Genomic DNA, 21,653 nt, shown 5'->3' with positions numbered 1-21,653 from the left:
CTAGTTTTGGACTCCACTATCCTTGGAAAAAGGCCTTGGGTATTTACCCTACCATGGCCCTCACGATTTTATAAACCTCTAAGATCATCCCTCAGTCTCTGACACTCCAAGAAAAAAAGCACCAGCCTATTTAGCCTCTCCCTATAACATAAACCCTCCAGCACTGGCACCATCCATGTAAGTCATTTCTGTACCCTCTCAAGTTTAACAACATTCTTCTAGAAGGGTGACCAGAATTGTATGCAGCATTCTAAAAGTGGCCTCACTTGAGCAGGACAAACAAGGCAAGGGATGACATGATGAATAGCAGGAACCTGGGAAGCATCAAGGAACAAATAGACCTTGGTGTGCATGCCTGCAAGTCACTTCAGGTTACAAGACAGATAGATAAAGTGTCTAAAGTTTGGGAGAAGATTTGTAGCTTGGGTGCTCGTTGTTGTGGCTCTGTTCGCCGAGCTGGGAATTTGTGTTGCAGACGTTTCGTCCCCTGTCTAGGTGACATCCTCAGTGCTTGGGAGCATCCTGTGAAGCGCTTCTGTGATGTTTCCTCCGGCATTTAAAGCGATTTGTATCTGCCGCTTCCGGTTGTCAGTTCCAGCTGTCCGCTGCAGTGGTCGGTATATTGGGTCCAGGTCGATATGCTTATTGATTGAATCTGTGGATGAGTGCCATGTCTCTAGGAATTCCCTGGCTGTTCTCTGTTTGGCTTGTCCTATAATAGTAGTGTTGTCCCAGTTTAACTCATGTTGCTTGTCATCTGCATGTGTGGTTAGACGTGATGGTACAGAGAACACTGAACGGAGAATTCACCACAAAGGTATATAGGAAAGCCACACACACAGACCAAGTCCTAAACTATGAAAGCAACCACTCAAACACACAAAAGAAGTTGCATCAAGACACTGTTCAAAAGGGCCACAGCACACTGCAGTACACCAGAACTGCAAAAAGAGGAAGAAGAACACCTATACAATGTATTCGCCAAAAACAGATACCCGCGCAATTTCATCAATAGATGCCAAAGGGAAAGACAACGGAATGAGGACATGCCACAACCCAAAGGACTAGCCACACTACCATACATCAAAAACATTTCTGAACTGACAGCCAGACTACTGTGACCACTAAGACTCATACCAGCACACAAATCAACAGCCACTCTCAGACAACAACTCACCAGGATGAAGGACCCGATACCCAGCATGAGCAAAACCAATGTAGTATACAAAATCCCATGCAAGGACTGCACAAAATACTACATAGGACAAACAGGAAGACAGCTAACGATCCGCATCCATGAACACCAACTAGCCACGAAACAACATGACCAGCTATCCTTAGTAGCCACACACTCAACAAGCAACATGAGTTCGACTGGGACAACACGACTATTATAGGACAAGCCAAACAGAGAACAGCCAGGGAATTCCTAGAGGCATGGCACTCATCCACAGATTCAAACAATAAGCACATCGACCTGGACCCAATATACCGACCACTGCAGAGGACAGCTGGAACTGACAACCGGAAGCGGCAGATACAAACCACTATAAATGACGGAAGAAACATCACAGAAGTGCTTCACAGGAGGCTCCCAAGCACTGAGGATGTCACCTAGACAGGGGATGAAACGTCTGCAACACAAATTCCCAGTTCGGCAAACAGAATCACAATAAAGTGTCTAAGTCGGCATATGGGATACCTGTCTTTATTAGACAAACCACAGACTTTAAGAGCAGAAAGGTGATGCTGGAACTGTATAACATGTTAGTTAGGCCACAGCTAAAATACTTATGCAGTTCAGGAATTCAATTTATTCACAGGATGTGATAGCAATTTACCAGGATATTGTTCAGGCTGGAGAGCTGTAATTATGAAGAGAGATCAGATACACTACAGTTGTTTTCATTGGAGTCAAGTCAAAAAGCAGGGCGCTGAAAAAGCACAGCAGATTAGGCAGCATCCACGGATGAGCAGTCAACATTCTGGGCATAAGCCCTTCAGATTACTGATGAATGGCTTAGCCCAAAACATCAACGCTCCTGCTCCTCAGGTGCTGCCTGACCTGCTGTGCTTTTCCAACCATACTTTTCGACTCTATCTCTCCAACATCTGCAGTCTTCACTTCTCTTCCCTGGAGTAAAGGAGACTGAGGAGAGTGATATGATAGAGATGCATAAACTTACGAGGGATATAAATTGGGTAGACAGGAAGTAACTTTGCTCCCTTGGTAGAGGGATCAATGACTGGGGGAATAGATTTAAAGTCAGAGGTAGGAAGTTTCGAAGGAATGTGAGGACATCTTTTTCATTCAGAGGCTGGTGGAATCTGGAACTTATTGCTTGCAATTGTGCTGGAAGGAGAAACCTTCATAACATCTAAGCAGTATTTAGATGTCCACTTGCAGTGCCAAGGAATATAAGGCTATATGCCAAGTACTGGAAAATAGTATTAGAAGAGTGAGTTGCTTGTTTTTGACCGACGCAGATTCAGTGAGCCGAGGGCCTTTTTCTACGCTGTAGACTTACGTGCCAATGAATTTGTGTCATCGGAACTAGGGTAATCATGCCTGTAATTATATTTTAAGTTTAACTTACTTCCATCACTCACCCGATATGTGGTATAAATAGTGTACATAATAAGTTGAAAGATATCAGTACGATGATAGTAATGAGACATCAGAATTCATGGAATAAATAAATATTACAGTAAATAATTATAATATTTCAAAGCATACTTAAGCTCCTCATATAAATAGCTGCGACATATATTCTTACTTTGTTAGAACAGAGTTTTTGTAATGCAAAATGATATTCTGCATGCAGCAGAATCACTGACCTCAGGAGTTACTTTTCTGTCAACAGGATAATTTTTTGTAGTTTTACAGCATCTCTACTAACAGTAATCAGAGATAATAATTTAACATTACACAAATTTATTCAGTTGTGAAGGGTAGAACAAAAATTGTTTACTGAGGAGGATATTCAATTAGAAAAAGCCATGGTAAAACGATCCATTCTAATTACACAAGGGAGCTCAAATCACTAGTTAAGCTGATTAATAACAAAATTGAGAAGCTCAGTGGCATAGTTACTGGGCCAACAATGAACACATTAACTGTTTATAATTTGAAATTAGTCCCTGGTTTCATGCCTCTCTCATTTCTTTTTCTCGACAACACCTATAATATGCATTTATATAATACTTTTAACAGAGAAGAATATCTAACCACATCTGAAAACTTAACTTTAAAACACAGCTAAATCACAATGAATTCTCACCTTGCACATATGTGGCTTCACACCTGTGTGTTTAAGCATATGAAGTCGTAAATTATAGGGTTTGGGTAATGTTTTTCCACAGATATCGCAGATAAACTGTCGTTTTGTCCTTCCTCCAGGACTCTCATCTATTTGCTCGTTGTTCCGTTTGTGTCGTAGAAGATGAGACAGCAGAGAGGCTTTGTAAAGGAACTCCTTCTCACAGAGCTAAACCATGGGGAAAATAATGAACCAAGATTATAACATTGTAAAGTCTTGAAGGGGAGTGCTAGTTTCACCGTTTGCCCAAATGTTACTGTTCAAGGGTCATTTAGCAGCTGTACAGGACATTGGTTAGGCCACTTAGAGTCATAGAGATGTACAGCACAGAAACAGATCCTTTGGTCCAACTTGTCCATGCCAACCAGATATCCTAAATTAATCTAGTCCCATTTGCCAACATGTGGCCCATATCCCTCTAAACCATTCCCAGTCATGTGCCCATCCAGAAGCTTCTTAAATGGTGCAATTGTACCAGCTTCCACCACTTCCTCTGGCAGCTAATTCCATACACACATTACCCTCTGCGTGAAAACTGCGAGCCCCTTTGGTCCCTTTTAAACATTTTCCCTCTCACTCTAAACCTATTCCCTAGGGAGTTACAGACTCCTTAACTCCAGGGAAAAGACCTTTACTATCTATCAAATCCATGCCCCTCATACTTTAAAAATCTCTGTAAGATCACCCTTCAGCCTCTGACACTCCAGGGAAAACAGCTCCAGCCTATTCAGCCTCTCCCCATAGCTCAAATCATCTAACCCTAGTAACATCCTTGTAAATCTTTTCTGAACTCTTTAAAGTTTCACAATATCCATCCTATAGGAAGGAGACCAGAATTGCATGCAATATTCCAACAGTGGCCTAACTAATGTCCTGAACAGCCGTAACATGACCTCCCAACTCCTGTACTCAATACTCTGACCAATAAAGGAAAACATACTAAACACCTCCTTCACAATCCTATTTAAATTAGACTCAATTTTCAAGAAACTATGAACCTGCATTCAAAGGTCTCTTTGTTCAGCAACACTCCCTTGGACCTTACCATTAAGTGTATAAGTCTGCTAAGATTTGCTTTCCCTAAATTCAGCACCTCACACTTATATGAATTAAACTCCATCTGCCACGTCTCAGCCCGTTGGCACATCTGATCAAGATCCTATTGTAATCTGAAGTAACCCTCTTCGCTGTCCACTACACCTCCAATTTTGGTGTCATCTGCAAACTTACTAACTGTACCTCTTATGCTCGCATCTAAATCATTTATATAAGTGACAAAAAGTAGTGAACCCAGCACTGATCCTTGTGGCACTCCATTGGTCACAGGCCTCCAGTCTGAAAAATAACCCTCGACCACCACCCTCTGTCTTTTGCCCTCCTGATTTCTCTCTTAAGTATACCTTTGGAATACTGCGTGCAATTCTGGTCTCCTTAATATTGGAAAGATGTTGTGAAACTTGAAAGGAGTCAGAAAAGACTTACAAGGATGTTGCCAGGATTGGAGGATTTGTGCTATATGGAGAGATTGAAATAGCTGGGGCTATTTTCCCTGGAGCATTGGAGGCTGAGTGGTGACCTTATAGAGGTTTATAAAAACATGAGGGGCACAGATAGGATAAACAGACAAAGTCTTTTTCCTGGAATGGGAAGGTTTATGGTGAGAGGGTAAGAATATAAAAGAGACCTAAGGGGCAACATTTTCACTCAGAGGGTGTACATGTATGGAATGAGCTGCCAGAGTAAGTGGTGGAGGCTAGAACAATTGCAACATTTTAAAGGCATCTAGATGGGTATGTGAATAGGAAGGGTTTGGAGGGATATGAGCGGGGTGCTGGCAGTTGGGACTCAATTGGGTTGGGATATCTGGTCGGCATGGACAAGTTGGACTGAATGGTCTGTCTTCATGCTGTATATCTTCCTTTTTTCCACCTTTCCTCCTTTCAATAATGGATTGCACCTCCAGAAAGATCAATAATCTTTTGATACCTAATACAAGTGGCCATTCTTTACTAGTGAACATGAAGTGAGAGAGTTGGTTCATCATAGGAAGACATCAGAGACAAATCTAGTCACTGATATTAACACATATGACCAACTATGTTAAGAGAAACACACAAAGAGCTGGAAATGAGAGTGCTGAAGCATGACAGCAGGTCTGTACAGAGAAAAGCAGAGTTAATGTTTTGGATCCAGTAAACCATTGGACTTGAAATGTTAATTTTGTTTTTCTCTCTACAGATATTTGCAGGCCTGCTTTGTTTTTTTTCCAGTACACACTGTTTTTGTTCCGGGTTATGAATCCCATTGTTACGCCATTAACAAAACGTAACTTTTGATTTTTCTAATTTGAAATATCTCCTTAGGTCTTCCTCTTTCTTGCCATTCCTAAGGCAGATTTTGTGTAAAAGGATATAACAACTCATTGGTGCAAAAGACACCTTTTATTGCAGTGCTGTCAAGTTAACAATAATTACATCAATTTGCCAGTCCATTGGACTGAGGACAGTAAAGTTATTCTTTACTCAGCGAGTCGTGAGTTCATGGAATGCCCTGCCAGTAGCAGTGGTGGATTCTCCCACTTTATGGGCATTTAAACGGGCATTGGATAGGCATATGGAGGACAGCGGGCTAGTGTAGGTTAGGTGGGCTTCGATCGGCGCAACATTGAGGGCCAAAGGGCCTGTACTGCGCTGTATTTTTCTATGTTCTATGTTACAACTTTATTCTGAGTCTAGAATTTGATTTCAGCGTACATATACGTTACACAAACCTAAAATAACTGGCCCTATTAGAAACATAAAACAATTAGGGAATATTTCACTTGATTTCTCAATTCCTCAGAATTCTTACCGGACATTTAAATTCTTTGGTTCTATTGTGGGTCATGATGTGCATCATCAAAGTATAACGTTTTGGGAATGCCTTTCCACATTCATTACATTTATGTTCCATTTCTACATCATCTCCCTCCATCGGGGTTCGTTTCGGTTGCATTTTTCTCCCTCTCTTCACCAACTTCTGGGCAACCTGTAGAGGAAATAGTGTAGCATTTTTGAATTAAGAAGTACAGAGACCAGTAAAGCAGTCGTATGGGTCATTTCATAAGCTTTTGGAGCACACTAATAATCTTTTCTTGAGATGACATACATTTTTATATACTTTACTAGTACCTATTTTATTCAAGGCCAAGTATTATCTCTCGATGATTGCAGAAAGCTATTCCCAAGCCTGTGGAATACTGCTCAGAATCTCCCCAGAGATGCTTGTAATAGCAGTCAGAGAATAAATGACGCTTTGTTTTGCAGGGAGAGATCTCTGCTGTTTGCTTGATGCTTCTTTGCAGCAACTTTGCTGAAAACTGGAAATCATTGACACAATAATCTAAAGTGCCATCCATAACTTAAAAAAAATTGCTGAAAACAAAAATAGAGCTAGCTCGTTTTCATAATGGAAGAAGAAAATTGGTTTCAGCAGGATCAATCTTTTCTTCAGGCACATGCCCTGAATGCAGACTCTTTCATATTTGTTCCACAGAGTGAAAATTGTCAAAGATCTTAAATGACATTTCTTTACCACCCTCATAAGACTCACCATTATAATATAAACAACAGCATTAGTGTCAAAAGGCTGCAGGTAAAAATTGATATCAGAATAAGCACATCAACTTAGACAATATTTCAGTACAGCACTGTCAGAGGCCTTTCGGCCTACTCAGGTAGATATGGAAAATCTAGTTTCCTAGTCAGATATGTAGGAGTTTTGGCAGGGTAAGACTTAAATTAGAGGAACAGATGTCTGGAGGTTTATAGGTGAGAGAATAGAGAGGAGGGCCAAGCCATGGAAGTTGAAAATTCAATTGTTGCTCAACCAGGAACCTGTATAGGTCAATGAACCATGGGGGTTTGATGAATAAACAAATGAGTTAATAAAGGCATGGATAATGGCTTCAGCACCATAACAGCTAAGAGAAGAGTGGAGACATTGAGGTGTCAAGAAGGTGGAAATATTGCCTAGGGACTTGGTTGAAAGCTCATTTTGACATCAAGCATGACATCAGATTTTCGAAGTCTGGTTCAGCCGGAGATTTACTGTCAAGAGCACTTTGTTCTTTTTCAAAAAGCACCACAAAATTTTCTCAACACAAAGATGGCTTAACTATCAGAAAGAGAGCACCTGCATTATTAAAATATCATACTAAAATCATTTAATTTAGCTTCAAGCTACAAGCCTCTGACTCTGGGCCAGTGTTGCAACAGAATCAACCTATACCATACTTTATTTTACATTCTTGCTTCAACTCTATTGAAACAGTTTCTCAAAAATCAAACTATTTTGAAGTACCTATGTAAAATATGTTACATCGTTATGGTCAATCAAATGTTTCCATTCCACAGATTCTTTGACTTTAAATTATACCATTTGATCAAAGGAATATGACTATGGACATTCTTTGAAGTGTTTACTCAGTTATACGTAAAATTGCAAAAAAGCTGCCCAAAAAATGTATTCTGCTTCAATGGATTTATTGCCTTTGAACAAAAAAAGGGTCACATTGGATCATTTAAAGTTCACAAAACAAACCTTTTTAGTTACCTCTTAGTTAATTTTTGAAACTATTGAACTTATAAAAGACTGAGGAGCTCGCTAAAACACTGATCAGGTTTCAAATAAATTAGAAGTGAAATATGTCAATAAATAACGTAATCCATATCACATGTTTTCCTCTGCCCTTACAATCAACCACTGACATCTAAGTTGAAGGAAGTACAAACATTGCTTCACTAAAACAGTCTTACTGTTACCAGCTTTGCATCTTTGAGTTCCAACTGCAAAGGCACTGTCCAGTTTCTCTCATTTCAATGCCTTTTATTCATGTCACAGGTTATCAATATCCATTGTTAAAATTATTGGACAGTGTGTGTAAAGCTACTGAAACTAATACTTTCCTCTTTGGAAGTTATTTGTTGTGCTATTCTAACAAAAGGAACTGGAACAACAGCAAGAATCATGACTAATTTCTCTTGTTTAGCATATGATAAGTCACGCAACCTGTGACATCCACCCACCTTCAGTTAGTAACTTTAGGGCCTTCCTGGTGTGTGGCTTAGCCACTCAGGAATATTTCATGGAAGCACTGATAGAGAATCCACCCTTTTGTTAATTTTAGTTGATATCATCAATTTTTTTAATATGCAAATCATATAACTTTAACATGTCCATTTGTACAATTGCTTAATAATCCAGAAAATGAGAATTCAAACCCCACCACAGAATTTGAGAACAGGTCAAGAAATCTGCTATTCTTACACTGTCAAGCTAACATGAGATTCAGGTGCAGAGAATGAAGTCAAGCTAAAGCTACAAAACTTTCAATAAGTTAATCAAAACCACCAATCTAGATGACAAGATATTAATCCTGAAATCAAGAACAGAAACATGGAAATGTGAATATTTGAGACCGATGTAATAAATACTTTAGGTCTAAAAGGTTTACCAAGTTCTGATAGAATCTCCAGATGCAGCTAACTGAATCAATTCTGTACCATTTAGAATCAAATATACCACAATCATTCATTGTTATAACTTAGCAATATTTAGACTCTTAATGCTAAGTCCTATTTTCTCCAAAACTCAGCAGAGGAGTTTCTGTATCAGACTAGAAAAATCCAGCAAACATGATTCTAGACTGGGATATTAAATTGACATTTCATTTTCAACTTCCCATTTTGCAAAACTTTCATGTTGAAATTTCATACCTGCTGTGTCGCAGATTTTAGGTTTGTTTTTCTGGCTCGCAGCTTTTTTTCTGTACCTTTGTGTAACCGAATGTATCCACCTTCAGCTAGTGTACGTTGTCGTAATCTGCTTTTGTAAGTATCATCTAAGAGACATTTGGAAGAAGAAGCAACAGCAACCTTTGTAGCTTTCTGCTTGTCATGTAATTTTGGTGGTCTACCACGCTTTCGTTTTGGCACATTATTACCGAGCACATCTGCAGACTCCTCTTTTACTTGATCTTCATTCTCATTTCCATTAACAGTTGGTATGTCCATCTGCACATCAGCTGTGGGAATTTCTGTCACACCCTCAACTTTAGTCTCTGTATTTTCCTGATCTGGCAAACTTACACCAGACTCCACGGGTTCAGGTTGTTCATTAACATTAGCCTGATTTTCATCACTACTACATTCTGCAGGGCAGTCCAGAATAGCTTGGCTTTGCTGAATTGATAATTCTTCAACTGTCTGTGCCTCTTCTGAATCGTGCATAACTGCTTCTTTTGGGGTCTCATCTTCCCTCTTCGATGGAGGGCCTTCAGCAGATGCAGGAATTTGTTCAGACTCCTGAAGTACCATTGTTATGGAGCCATCAGTGTTTTCATTAGTTTCAAGTTCCTGATGTTCTGCGGCATTAACATTAATTGGAATCTCCATACCTTGTGTGTTGTCTCTGGAATTGACAGTTTTCACATCTCCTTTTTGGTAGACTGTAATTTTTCTTTCCTCCAGTTGTTTGTGTACATGCTCACATATTTCCAGAACTTCATGCATCAGCAAATGTCGTGCCAATGTGGCAACATCAGCCATGTGGCAGAAATCAAATGCCAGGACTGATGTGTAGGCAAATTCCAATAATGGCAAAAAACTTGTCTTACTAAACCCTAGAAGGAATGAAAAGTACAGCATTTCAAATAACATCATCACTCATTTTATAAAATCAGTGCAATCATGAGATTCAGGTAGTGTCGGATATAAACTAAGGGACATTTGTTGCAGTACACAATTAGCCAAAATGTTGAAACCTGATGACAACAAAATTAATGAGCAGCCATCTACCAGATGGGGAAAAAAATGTTGCATTTCAGCAAGTTATGAAAACAGCCTAATTCACTTTACTATATTAAGAAAAGTTGAATTTGTTTAACATAAATGGAAGGATATGTAAACCACCGTGTCAAATTGGAATTAATTTTATATACACACCAGTTCGAATTAGATGGGCGCTGTGTTTAAGAGCATGAACAAAAAATATTGGTTTGATTTGATAATCTCAATTTCAGTCGTGACACTGCATAATAAGAAAGAAACATCACTGACCAAGAGCCAACATGCCTCTACATCATATATTGTGCATGCATCAAGGTAACCAGAACAGATTAAAACATGGAAATAAAATTAAGTACGTAATTCAATTCTCAAAGAGATCTGTTCAACTATGGCAGTTATGCAATTAAGTTGTGAGATTACACATTTTTTTAAATTAATGACCTATCAAACCTCAGTTTCTACAATCATTGCCATTTCTTACTAGAATAAATTAAAATGAAAAACACGAAGATTAAGAACTTCAAAGCATTACTATTCATCTTTGAAATCAGACTGATCATCAAATTCTTTCAGGTATTATCGGCTAAACAGAGAGGACTGCTGCTAAATGTAAAAGTAAAAAATGAGGTCTGCAGATGCTGGAGATCACAGCTGCAAATGTGTTGCTGGTCAAAGCACAGCAGGTTAGGCAGCATCTCAGGAATAGAGAATTCGACGTTTCGAGCATAAGCCCTTCATCAGGAATAAGGATGAAGGGCTTATGCTCGAAACGTCGAATTCTCTATTCCTGAGATGCTGCCTAACCTGCTGTGCTTTGACCAGCAACACATTTGCAGCTAAATGTAAAAGCCCAAGGACAACAAAATTAAAAAGCAGGAATTCTCCAGTCATAAAAAGTTACACATAAATGAGTTATCAAAAGAAATGGACTTGTTATTACAAAGGAAAGCTCATATTAAATATAAAATTGAACAATAATATAGGATTCATCACACCTCCTCTGCCTAACTTCGCAACAAGGAGCCAAGGAGTGACTGAGTGAGCTTTGGATGGTTCAGTCTCCAAATGAATAGCTGAGCTGTCATTAGGTTATCTGGATGCAGCACATGATGGTGATCAGCCTCCATGAAATTATACTACACCTAGGTCATTTGGAAATATTAACATCTTCAGGATAGAAAGGTAACCAAGATAGGTCAAGTCAAAGGGACCAATGATGGAGTAAAAGAAAAAAAACTTGTTTCACGTCATTATGTGAAGTTTACCTTCATTCTTTAGTAAATGTGGAAATACTATCTTTTACTGATAATAAACACTTCAATTCATAGTTATAATTGTCACTTACAAAATTACTCAATGATTTCATACCTGAAAGATCGACAACAGCTTCATGACTGGAGACTGCCCCTTTTTCAATGAAGAGTTCTCGAAAATATTCACTGCTTGCTGCAAGAATGGACTTATGTGCTTTGTACTCCTCTCCCTCAATCAGCAGCGTGACATCACAGAACTGGTTGAACAGTCTTTGAACGTTCAATTGCTCTAACACTACTTGACAGTGCTTTTCAGATTGCTGTTTTACAAGTCCTTTGCTATCCACCTGGATAAATTGATTTACTTATATATATTAAAATGTGTTGCAATAATTTAAGTCAATCAATAACTGACTAGTTAACAACTATTTGAAGAATATAATGCCATCTTTAACTATCATCCATCTGGCTCCATTAGAGGTCGATTGGATAGATTTAGAGAAGATATTTTCACTTGCGATGGAATACAAAACTGGGAATGATAAGTGTAATTTTGTAACTAACAAATTCAATTAGAAATTTACATAAGTTTCTATATTTAGCAAGGTGAGAATAGGCAAAGCTGAGACAAATAGTGTAGATATAGCTAAGAGAATGCTATTAAGTAAATGAGAGAGAAGGGAGAAGGAGGAAATGCTGATAGGTTAGATAAATTGAAACAAAGGAGGTCTGTGTGGAACATAAATGCCAGCCGAGGCTGAATAGCATTCTTCCTCATCATAGCATTGCCTTAAGTTGTTTCATATGAAGTTAAGAGATACAGATGGACAGAATTTAAAGTATATATTGCAGACCTGAATAAAACGACAAACAGCAGAAATGATGAAATACAAGAGTTTGCCTCATCAAGAACCTGTGAATGTTCATCACAATCCAGATCCCTGCACAAAAGCATATATGAAAATGCTAGGCACTACTTTCATTAAGATTTAACTTATTTATGGGCTGATGACATTGATCGAAAAGTAACACCTAAAAAAGTGGGGAAAAATGACTAAAAGGGATGTTGTTTTCCATCAATCAACAAAAATGTTGTAAATTATACATTGATTATAACCTCTAATTCAGAAAAATTGTATATGTACAAATAATGACCTGGTCAAATATAGCACATTTTTTTGGAAACTGTGATAAAATTTTTTTAACAGGTTAGATAAAGACTTTGGAACAGTAACTCAAGAATGGCAACTCAAAACAGTTTTCTCAGTTTCACCTGTTTCGTTTGTAAATGCTTTATATTATTTGAGGTATCTCAGGTTCAATTAATAAACTTCACTCAAAGAAACAAATTTGTAAACATTTGTTTCTTGACTTTCACTGAATTTGCTAGCTAGGTAAACGAATCATGTCGTCGGAAGCCAAGTTAAACACATTACAAATATTTTGGGTGTTTAGAGAAATAGTTAATGTTGTTTGGGTCAGCAAAGGAGTATTAAATTTTAGTACTGCACATGAACCAAGAATCATGAAAGAGAAGGAAAAAAATTATCCCAACTCCTGACTGTTGAACATTGATTCTTTTGAAATCTATAAATGTGGACATAAAGAAAACTACTATGTTTTATGAGCAGCAATATCGTAAATACATGCAAAAAGATTGTATTTAAGTTTCTGCTAACATATTTCAGCTGGAGCAATTCGTTCCTTCCTGCCCACAAACTCTCATCTTGACAAGTGATGGGGGGACATACTTTGTTGAAATTTTCCTGCCCAAACTGGTGGCTGACACAATGTTTGGACACACTTACAAATGAAGAGGTTTCATTTGAATATCTACAAAACCATAAGTTAGAAAAACACTATTTCCAGGAAAATAAGAGTAAAATACAAGAACACAAGATAGAAGTAATAGATGACGATATGACTCAGCAAACTTGCTTTATCTTTGAGTATAAACGTGGCTTATCTTGGGGTTCTAATACATTTTCCCACCCATTTCTCATATCCATTGATTTCCTGAGAGATTACAATATTTGCCTGTCCCAGCCTTAGATGTAGTAAACAATGGTGCATCTGGAACACAGAACTCCAAAGATTCACAACCCTTTTGAGTGAATGAATTATTTCTCGCCTCAACACTAAATAATCATCATCTTATCCTGAGATTAATTTCTGTGTTCTAGATTTTCTAGCAGAAACAACTTCTCAGTTTAGAGATTCTTAAAAATCTTGTATATTTCAATGAGTTTGCCTCTCATTTAAACTCCAGGGAACATACTCAATCTCACAACATAAGATAATTTTTTCATCATTGGGAAAAATTAAGCGAGCCTTTTCTGCATCACTTTTAGCAAGACCTCCTTATTCTTGTACTCCAATACCCTTGCAACGAAGATCAGTATGCCATTCACCTTATTTGCTTGCTAACTAACCTACATGTGATTCCAGACCCAAAGCAACATGGTTGACTCTTCACTGCCCTCTGTGCAATTAGGGATGGACAAGAAATGCTGCCTAGCCAGCAAAGCCCTCACCCTGTGAATGAATAATGAAAAACAAAACCTGAATGCTGACATTGAGTTCCTTAAACTATCACATTGAAGTCTTTCTGAACATTAACATTTTCAAATTTGACACCTTTTAAAAATACCTTTATATTGTGATCAAAGTAAAAAACAACATAATACTCCATCTGTCATGTTACCTATTCAATTAACCTGTCTATATCTTTGCATGTCTTTGTCACAACTTCTGTCTCCATCTAGCTTTGTATTGCCAACAAATGTAGATGCACTATTTCCTCTCTGTCCGTCATTAATACACATTGTAAATAGTCGCAGCCGCAGCTCTAGCCCTTTTGGCACTCTTCTAGTCAAAGTCTGCTAAATTGAGAATGTTCCATTCATGCCCATTATTTGCTTCCTGTCTGTTAACTAATTCTCTATCTACTATAATACATTACTTTGAATTATATTACCTAATGACTTTGTGTAGTATCTTTTCAATTGCCATTTGGAAATGCAGTTATACCACATCGAGTGGTTCCTCTTTAACTATTCTATTGATAAAATTCTCAAAAAGTCTGTCAAACACTACTTCCTGTTTGTAAAACTATATTAGACTTTGTCAGATCATACTATGAGAGGATAGAAAACAGGATAGGCTAGGAAATTTGGTTGAAGAAACAAAAATTCATTTTTACTACAGAGTATTTGTACACTTTCTATTTTAATTAACACCCTGCTTAGGACATTCGTGTTTTGACATTGCAAACAAATCAAGCATAAATAGCAGTTTTTCTTAACATCAACAGCACAATTGTTACTTCCTGGTTCTTTTTGCTAGGCAGTTTGAGAGTTATTTAATCTCCTTTCCATATTGTAATTGGACTATCTTCGTGGCAATAGTTATTAATGGATATTTTAACAGCTATGCTTTCTATTAAGGCATTACTTACAAATACCAATTCTTGCTTTGAGATGGTTTTTTTTCTGGTAGGCCTTGCAGGAGCAACTGATCTTCCCTCAGAATTACTCAAATCATCATCAGTTTCATTGCTATCCTCCATTACTGGAGTATCTATTCCCAACTGCTCCAGGATTTCCATCGTATCGGCAGATACTGCCTTGTTTCGATCGACCTTCTCTTTGCATTGAATGCATTCTCTGATATAATCTTTCACTTGCTTAAATATACCTGAAAATAAAGATGCAAGTTAAAATTAATAAAAACAAAAATGATTTACTGACAACTTGCCTTTGAAAGGCAGATTTAAATTAGTTTGAAAGAGGTTAAAAAAAAGATCTAAAAGAATAGACTCAATTGGTTTAGCACACCCTAACTTCTCAAAACTCCTTCAACTTAATGTCATGACAAGTAGAAATTTTTAGCACAAGTTTCTTTACTGGCTGGATAACTGAAAAAGTAATAACGTGATTTCAAAACATTTTAGATTGCAAATTACATTGTACGGGACGATGCCACTTCAATAATCTAATCACAATCATGCAAAATATTCTTTTTTCCACCTCAAATCCCGGGAGACAATGGCATGGTGGTAATGTCATGGGAATAGTAATCAAGCAGCTAAGGCTTGAGGGTTTCAGCAGAATGGAGGCAGAATGGAGTTGAGCATTGTTAAACTGTTGATTGTGTGGATACCCAGTTAGAAGTTAATCTCAGGATCAAATATGACACCAAGGTTGTGAGCAATTTGGTTCAGCCAAAGATAGTCACCATGAACACATATGGCATTGATGAGATAACAGAGCTGGACTTGTGATCAAAATAATGGTTTTAGCCTTTGTAATCTTTGACAAAAATTTCTGCTCAGCCAGAATCGAATCTCAAAGTATTGGACAGTTAAGATTCAGTGGAGGGGTCAGAAAAAGTAGTAAAAGGGAGAACTGGGTACTTGTTTGTGTACTTGTGGAAGCCAGGGCTGTGTTCCCTGAGGAGCAGCAGATATATGACAAATAAAAGTGAGCCAAGCATAGACCCTTGTAGAACAGGAATGAGAGTGGCCAAAAAATTTTCAAAAGTTTGAAGGTTTTTATGACAAGGAATTGTATGATTACACCATTTTTAATGATTTGTAATAGATGCAAATGATTCTCAGCCATTTCACATAGGTGGAATTATTAGACTTCAAGTGGGCAGAAACAGCAGTTTCCCCATTTATTACCAAAAAGATTATGGGACAATACATTGTATCAAACCAAAGTGGTCTCATCTCATCAACATTTATCACAGTCAGTCCATGTAATAAAGAGTGAACTGCATACTAACAACAGAACATGGCTTTGCCTGGATTATCCATATGTGAAGCAAAGGTCTGCAAGAGTGCTTCTCAAACTATTTTCCAATGTGATATCATTTAACAAACCACATTTTCCAAAGGCAATTAGGGAAGCAAAACAAATCCTGGCCTCATCAGCAATACCAACTTACCAATAAATTATATATTTTTTAAATTCTTTCACAGGATGTGAGCATCAATAGCCAGGATTTATGGCCCATTCTTAACTGCCCAGAGAACAGTCAATCACATTGTTTTGGGTCTGGAGTCATATGCAGACCAGATCACATAAAGGTAGCTGATTTTCATGCCTAAATGACATCAATGAAACTGATGGGTTGTTATGACAATCAACAATGATTACATGTTGTCCATTTGGCCATTTTTATTATTAAATTCAAATTTCAACATATGCCATGGTAGAAAACAAACATCTCCAGAACACTAACCTGGTGCTGTGGCTTACAAGCCCGGTGATATTACCAAAGTTTGCCACTGTCTCCACAACATATTTAGAAGGAATCCACGTTCCACAATGATCTATGCTTGGCTCACTTATTTGTTGAGGATCTGCTGCTCCTCAGGGTAAACAGGCCTGGCTTTCACAAGTACACAAACAATACCCAGCTCTCCCTTTCTACATATAAAACCGGGTCTTTCTGATACCCTTTAGAATTGTACTTGATATTTGATTTTGTTTTTCCTCAGTCTTCTTATCAAAAGATAAAACTTGACATTTCTCTGGATTAAGCTCATCTGCTCTGTGCAATGTGACCACACCCTTGAAAGACGATCACAAACCTCACAGTTCACAGCTTTGTCTCATCTGTGAATTTTGAAATTCTGCTCTGCCCATTCATCAATATAAATTAAGAAAAATGCTGACCTAACAACTACTAATTCCTGAGTAACTCGTTCCAGTCTGAAAGACAACAATTCACCGGGCAGAGGAAACAGAGGAGGAGAGTTTAAGAGAGGATTTCAGATGGTTTCAAATAAAGGAAAGCATTCTGACATTACCTTTACACTTTCAGATAATCCTAGAACAGTCAATAACTAAACTAGTACTTCATCATGACAGTATTGGGACGGTGGCAGAGAAAATAAGATCAATCTTGGACTGCTTTTTTGTCTAGCAATCCTTATGTTTCAAGCAGGCTGACAAGCATTTTTTTAGAATCATCAACATTAATGCAGTAACATAAATAGAAGAAATCGACCGATCAAAGCTGATCTGAGTTTTTAAAAAAATTAACGTTAGCAACATTCATACCAGTTATTTCAATTTATTAAAAGAAAGGTTTTGTGCAGAAACACAATGGAAAAATTAAAATGTCGGCAGTTCAGCGGTACCATGCAAAATGATTGTTTATGATCTTACATAAATGTTTAATCCTGGTCAGTGTGGGTCGGGCGGAACAATAGGCTCGTGGCGTTTTTGGGGAGTGAGGTTTCTGCTGAACCGGGGGGCGGCCGGATTCTCTCACGCACTCGGCGGCCCCGCCGCTTGATTAATGTGCGCGTCCTCTCTTCTTCCTGCTCTCCCCGCCCATAAGTGTCCCTGGCTGCAGCTTCCCCACTGCCCTCCGCCACAGCTCGGGGAGGACGCGCCGTACCGGCTTGGAGGGAAGGGGGGGGAGGAGGAGAGAGGGACGGCTGGATCTCCCGTGGAAAAATAAAATTATAACATCGCTCACCTCTCCACCAGTAGTTCTGAGAGATGTTCCTCCAGGTCTGCTCCCGGGTCAGGTGGAAGCCCTTGGCGCTCTGGTGGAAGGAGGCGATCAGCTCCCGCCGGCTCTTGGCCTCCAGCACCACCTCCAGCTCGTCGAACTCGTCGCGGTCCTTGCGCTTCTTCTGGTAGTACAGGGTCCCCCGCCGCACCACGTAGCAGGCGGCGGCCTTGCGGATCTTCCTCTTGACGTTTCCCTCGGTCCCCGGCGCATACGGTTCCTTCTCGTTGGTCAGGTAGCGGATGATGGCTTTGTAACTCTCCTCGCTCGACATGTCACTCAGCCACCGGCCCCCACTGGGTGGCTACCAGCCGAGGCCTCGCTGCGGCGGTCGACAGAGGCTAAAGTCAAACAAAGAGAAAGAAAGGAAAGTAACAGGAGGTTTGTTTCTCCGACCAACAAGTTCTTTCCAGTGTTGTTTTTATTTAATTTTTTAAAATATATATATATTCGGGTGTTGTGAAGGGGGCTCGGTTTCGGACGCACGGAGCGGGAAAGGTTTCCTCGGATTGACAAAATGGCTGCTGCACAACCGGAGATGACATCAGGCCGTGACCTCCGCACCGGATGTACTCTTGCTGGCTCTCCAGTTTGTGTCTGGTTCCTCTCAGCACGTTGGGCCAGCAGCTGGTGCACGGCGCTGTCCGCGGTGACAGTGTACGGTTCACCCCCGCCCCCCTTTCCCTGAGCTGCGGAGACCGCCGGGTTAACCCCCTTCGTCTCTCTCCGGGACCATGACAACTCTATTTTAACCCCTTCCCCCCCCGGACACTGGAGGATTGTGCCTGTGACTCTGACCTTGTCTCTCCCGACCAGGATGGTGCCTGGGCTGAAGAGTTTGAGAAATCTGTTAGAACGGGATGAAACAAAAGAACTGCGGATGCAGGAGAAACGGGCCAAATGGCCCATTGCTTCTACTGTGAAAACTCAGCAGATCTGTTGGGGAGAAAGCACAGTTAACTTCATTGGACGCGTAACATTAACTCTGCTTTCTTTCCATAGGTGGTGACCGACGTGCAGGACTTTTCCTGCAGCTTGTACTTTCGGTTTGGAGAGAATGGGTTTGTTTTCCTTGGAGCAGACAAGGCTAAAGGGAGATATGATTGACCTATGGTAGATAGGAGGTGACTCTCCCTCCCCACCCCGCACCTTTGTGGAGGGATCAATGACCGGGGCACAGATTTAAGTAAAGGTCAGGAGATTTGGGGAGGATGTCTGGCCATTTTATTTTTAATGCGGAGTGTTGCGAATCTGGAATTCACGCGTGCGAGAGACAGAAACCTTCAACATTCAGGAAATGGTTAGACTTGCACTTGCGATGCCAAGGGCGAAAGTGAGGACTGGAGATCAGAGTCCAGATTAGAGTGGTGCTGGAAAAGCACAGCAGGTCAGGCAGCATCTGAGGAGCCGGAAAGTCGATGTTTCGGGCAGGAGCCTTTCATTAGGAATTAGCTCTTCCTGACCATGACTGGCGTGATCATTCTAATCGTGACTGACGATGCCAAGGCATACAAGGTTATGGACCAAGTGATGGAAAATGGAATTAAAATAATTAGGTGCTTGTTTTTGACCAGTGCAGATTCAATGTGCCAAAGGGCTTTTTAGAGCGGTATGGCTCGAAGACCCTTCTGCTAAAATGGATCAATGTAAACTTATGTTGCTTTTCTACAAGTTCTGAGAGCTGGTGATTTGTTCCCTGCGCCCTCACATTTTGAAATTTTACACCATATATTAACCTATGAATCTTTTTCATTCATGGGATGTTGAAATCACTGGCTATAGAAGTGTTATCCAGAAGGCCATTCAAAGATAACCCCCAGGCGGGGAAAGGAATTGAGTCACAAGTACACCAGTCATCTGTCATGGTGAAATTCAAACTTATCTTTACCTAGGGTCTCTGTTTTACTACCCTGCTGCCTCTTCAGGTCACTTATAGGAGGAAAAAAGTGATCTTGGGAAAAACCATGGTCCAAGTCTGGACCAAAAACAAAACCACCTATGAGAACTTGCAACTTTTTATCTTTTAATGCCAATTTTTAAAAAAATTTCGAAGGAACTTCCTATTTCCATAAACCTCGGTTTTATTAATCAGCCTTATTTGCAATAATTTGACAACTGCTTTGTTATAGACTATACAAATGTTACAGTATTCTCTTCAATCTGCTCTAATCAAAACAAAATTCTAGATTAGACAAGCACAATCAGCTTATTTTTACATGCTCACACTCACAGCTAAGGAACTGGCAATTTTATCCCATGGTTATGGATGTTAAAACCTTACCTAATAATAAACTAATTGGCTTGTAGTTGTTCAGACTGTCCTCACATTCCTTTTTTTTAAAAAAAATAAGGTTCTCATTTGTCACTCTCCATAGTTTGAGTAAACTGCATGAGGAAAGCTAGATCAGAAGAGGAGTTTGCAAAATACCTCTTACTAGCTTTGGGAACTAATGCCAAGGTTGGAAAAACTGTTGCAGACTAGTCAAATACTTTGATATGGTTATACTTGTGGAATCATACCTTAAAGACAATGTCTCAGAAAATAATATCACCATCTATCGGTATGTTCTGTCCTACTGGCAGGACAGAACCAACATAGGTAGCAGCACAGTGATATACAGCTGAGAGAGTGCCTGTATAGTCCAACATTGACTCAGATCCTGTGAAATCTCATGACATCTGATCAGATGTGCAACAAAACCTCTTGCTGATTGCTCAACCCCCTCACCTAATGAATCAGTACTCCATGTTGAACAGCACTTGGAGGAAGCACTGTGGCTGACAAGGGTGGTGAATGTACTCATGGTGGGATTCTTTAATGTCCATTATCAAGAGTGGCTCAGTACCACCACTGAAGGGATTAAAGAGACCATAACCGATATTCTTCTGGGGTTAGTGAATTACGCACTAAGATTCTAAGATAGGTGGAATGATGGTAGGTAGATGCACTGGTTGAGATCGTCTAATAAATTATTGCAGTGTGCTCTAAATATGCCAATGTAACATGTTATTCAAGAAAGAAAGGAGTGAAAAAAGCAGTATTATCACAGGCTTGTTAGGCTGACATAATAGGTTTCAGCATTTTCCTTATACTTAAGGATGTGCTAACTGGTCATGTAGAAAATCGTGATTATGACGTAATTCCTAAATCATATTAGGATAGACAAGACAGTCATAAGACTGTTCAAGGAAAACAGACAACCATCCATAAGACATAGGAGTGGAAGTAAGGCCATTCGGCCCAGAGTCCACTCCGCCATTCAATCATGGCTGATGGGCATTTCAACTCCACTTACCCGCATTTTCCCCGTAGCCCTTAATTCCTTGTGACATCAAGAATTTATCAATCTCTGCCTTGAAGACATTTAGCATCCCCGGCCTCCACTGCACTCTGCGGCAATGAATTCCACAGGCCCGCCACTCTCTGGCTGAAGAAAGGTCTGCAAAACTGGACACAGTACTCCAAATGGGGCCTAACCAGAGCTTTATAAAGTCTCAGTGGCACAATGGTGCTTTTATATTCCAACCCTCTTGAGACAAATGACAACATTGCATTTGCTTTCTTAATCACGGATTCAACCTGCACGTTTACCTTTAGAGAATCCTCAAGTAGCACTCCCAGATCCCTTTGTACTTTGGCTTTATGAATTTTCTCACCGTTTAGAAAGTAATCCATGCTTGTATTTTTTTTTCCCCAAAGTGCAAGACCTCACATTTGCTCA

The 21,653-nt window shown here is 39.5% G+C and overlaps 1 protein-coding gene across 2 annotated transcripts in view; it reads right to left on the bottom strand.

Moving 5' to 3' along the window:
• zbtb11 (zinc finger and BTB domain containing 11) overlaps positions 1-18,447 on the bottom strand; it is a 38,428-nt gene extending 19,981 nt beyond the window's left edge. The window contains exons 1-6 of one of the 2 annotated variants that reach the window (XM_060833656.1): positions 17,896-18,447; positions 14,858-15,096; positions 11,516-11,747; positions 9,077-9,981; positions 6,171-6,347; positions 3,282-3,488 (exon numbers count right to left, since the gene is read on the bottom strand). In XM_060833656.1, coding sequence (XP_060689639.1) covers positions 3,282-3,488; positions 6,171-6,347; positions 9,077-9,981; positions 11,516-11,747; positions 14,858-15,096; positions 17,896-18,205 — 2,070 coding nt within the window. In that variant the 5' untranslated portion in view covers positions 18,206-18,447. Of the gene's footprint in view, positions 1-3,281; positions 3,489-6,170; positions 6,348-9,076; positions 9,982-11,515; positions 11,748-14,857; positions 15,097-17,579; positions 17,763-17,895 lie in introns of those variants that run through there. The other variant, XM_060833657.1, reaches the window with a different exon arrangement.
• Between the last annotated feature and the right edge of the window lie 3,206 nt (positions 18,448-21,653).

This window comes from Hemiscyllium ocellatum, chromosome 12 (genome assembly GCF_020745735.1).
Source record: "Hemiscyllium ocellatum isolate sHemOce1 chromosome 12, sHemOce1.pat.X.cur, whole genome shotgun sequence".
NCBI classification, from domain to species: domain Eukaryota; kingdom Metazoa; phylum Chordata; class Chondrichthyes; order Orectolobiformes; family Hemiscylliidae; genus Hemiscyllium; species Hemiscyllium ocellatum.
The sequence above is the reverse complement of the archived record's forward strand: the minus strand, read 5'-3'. Positions and strand labels throughout refer to the sequence as shown.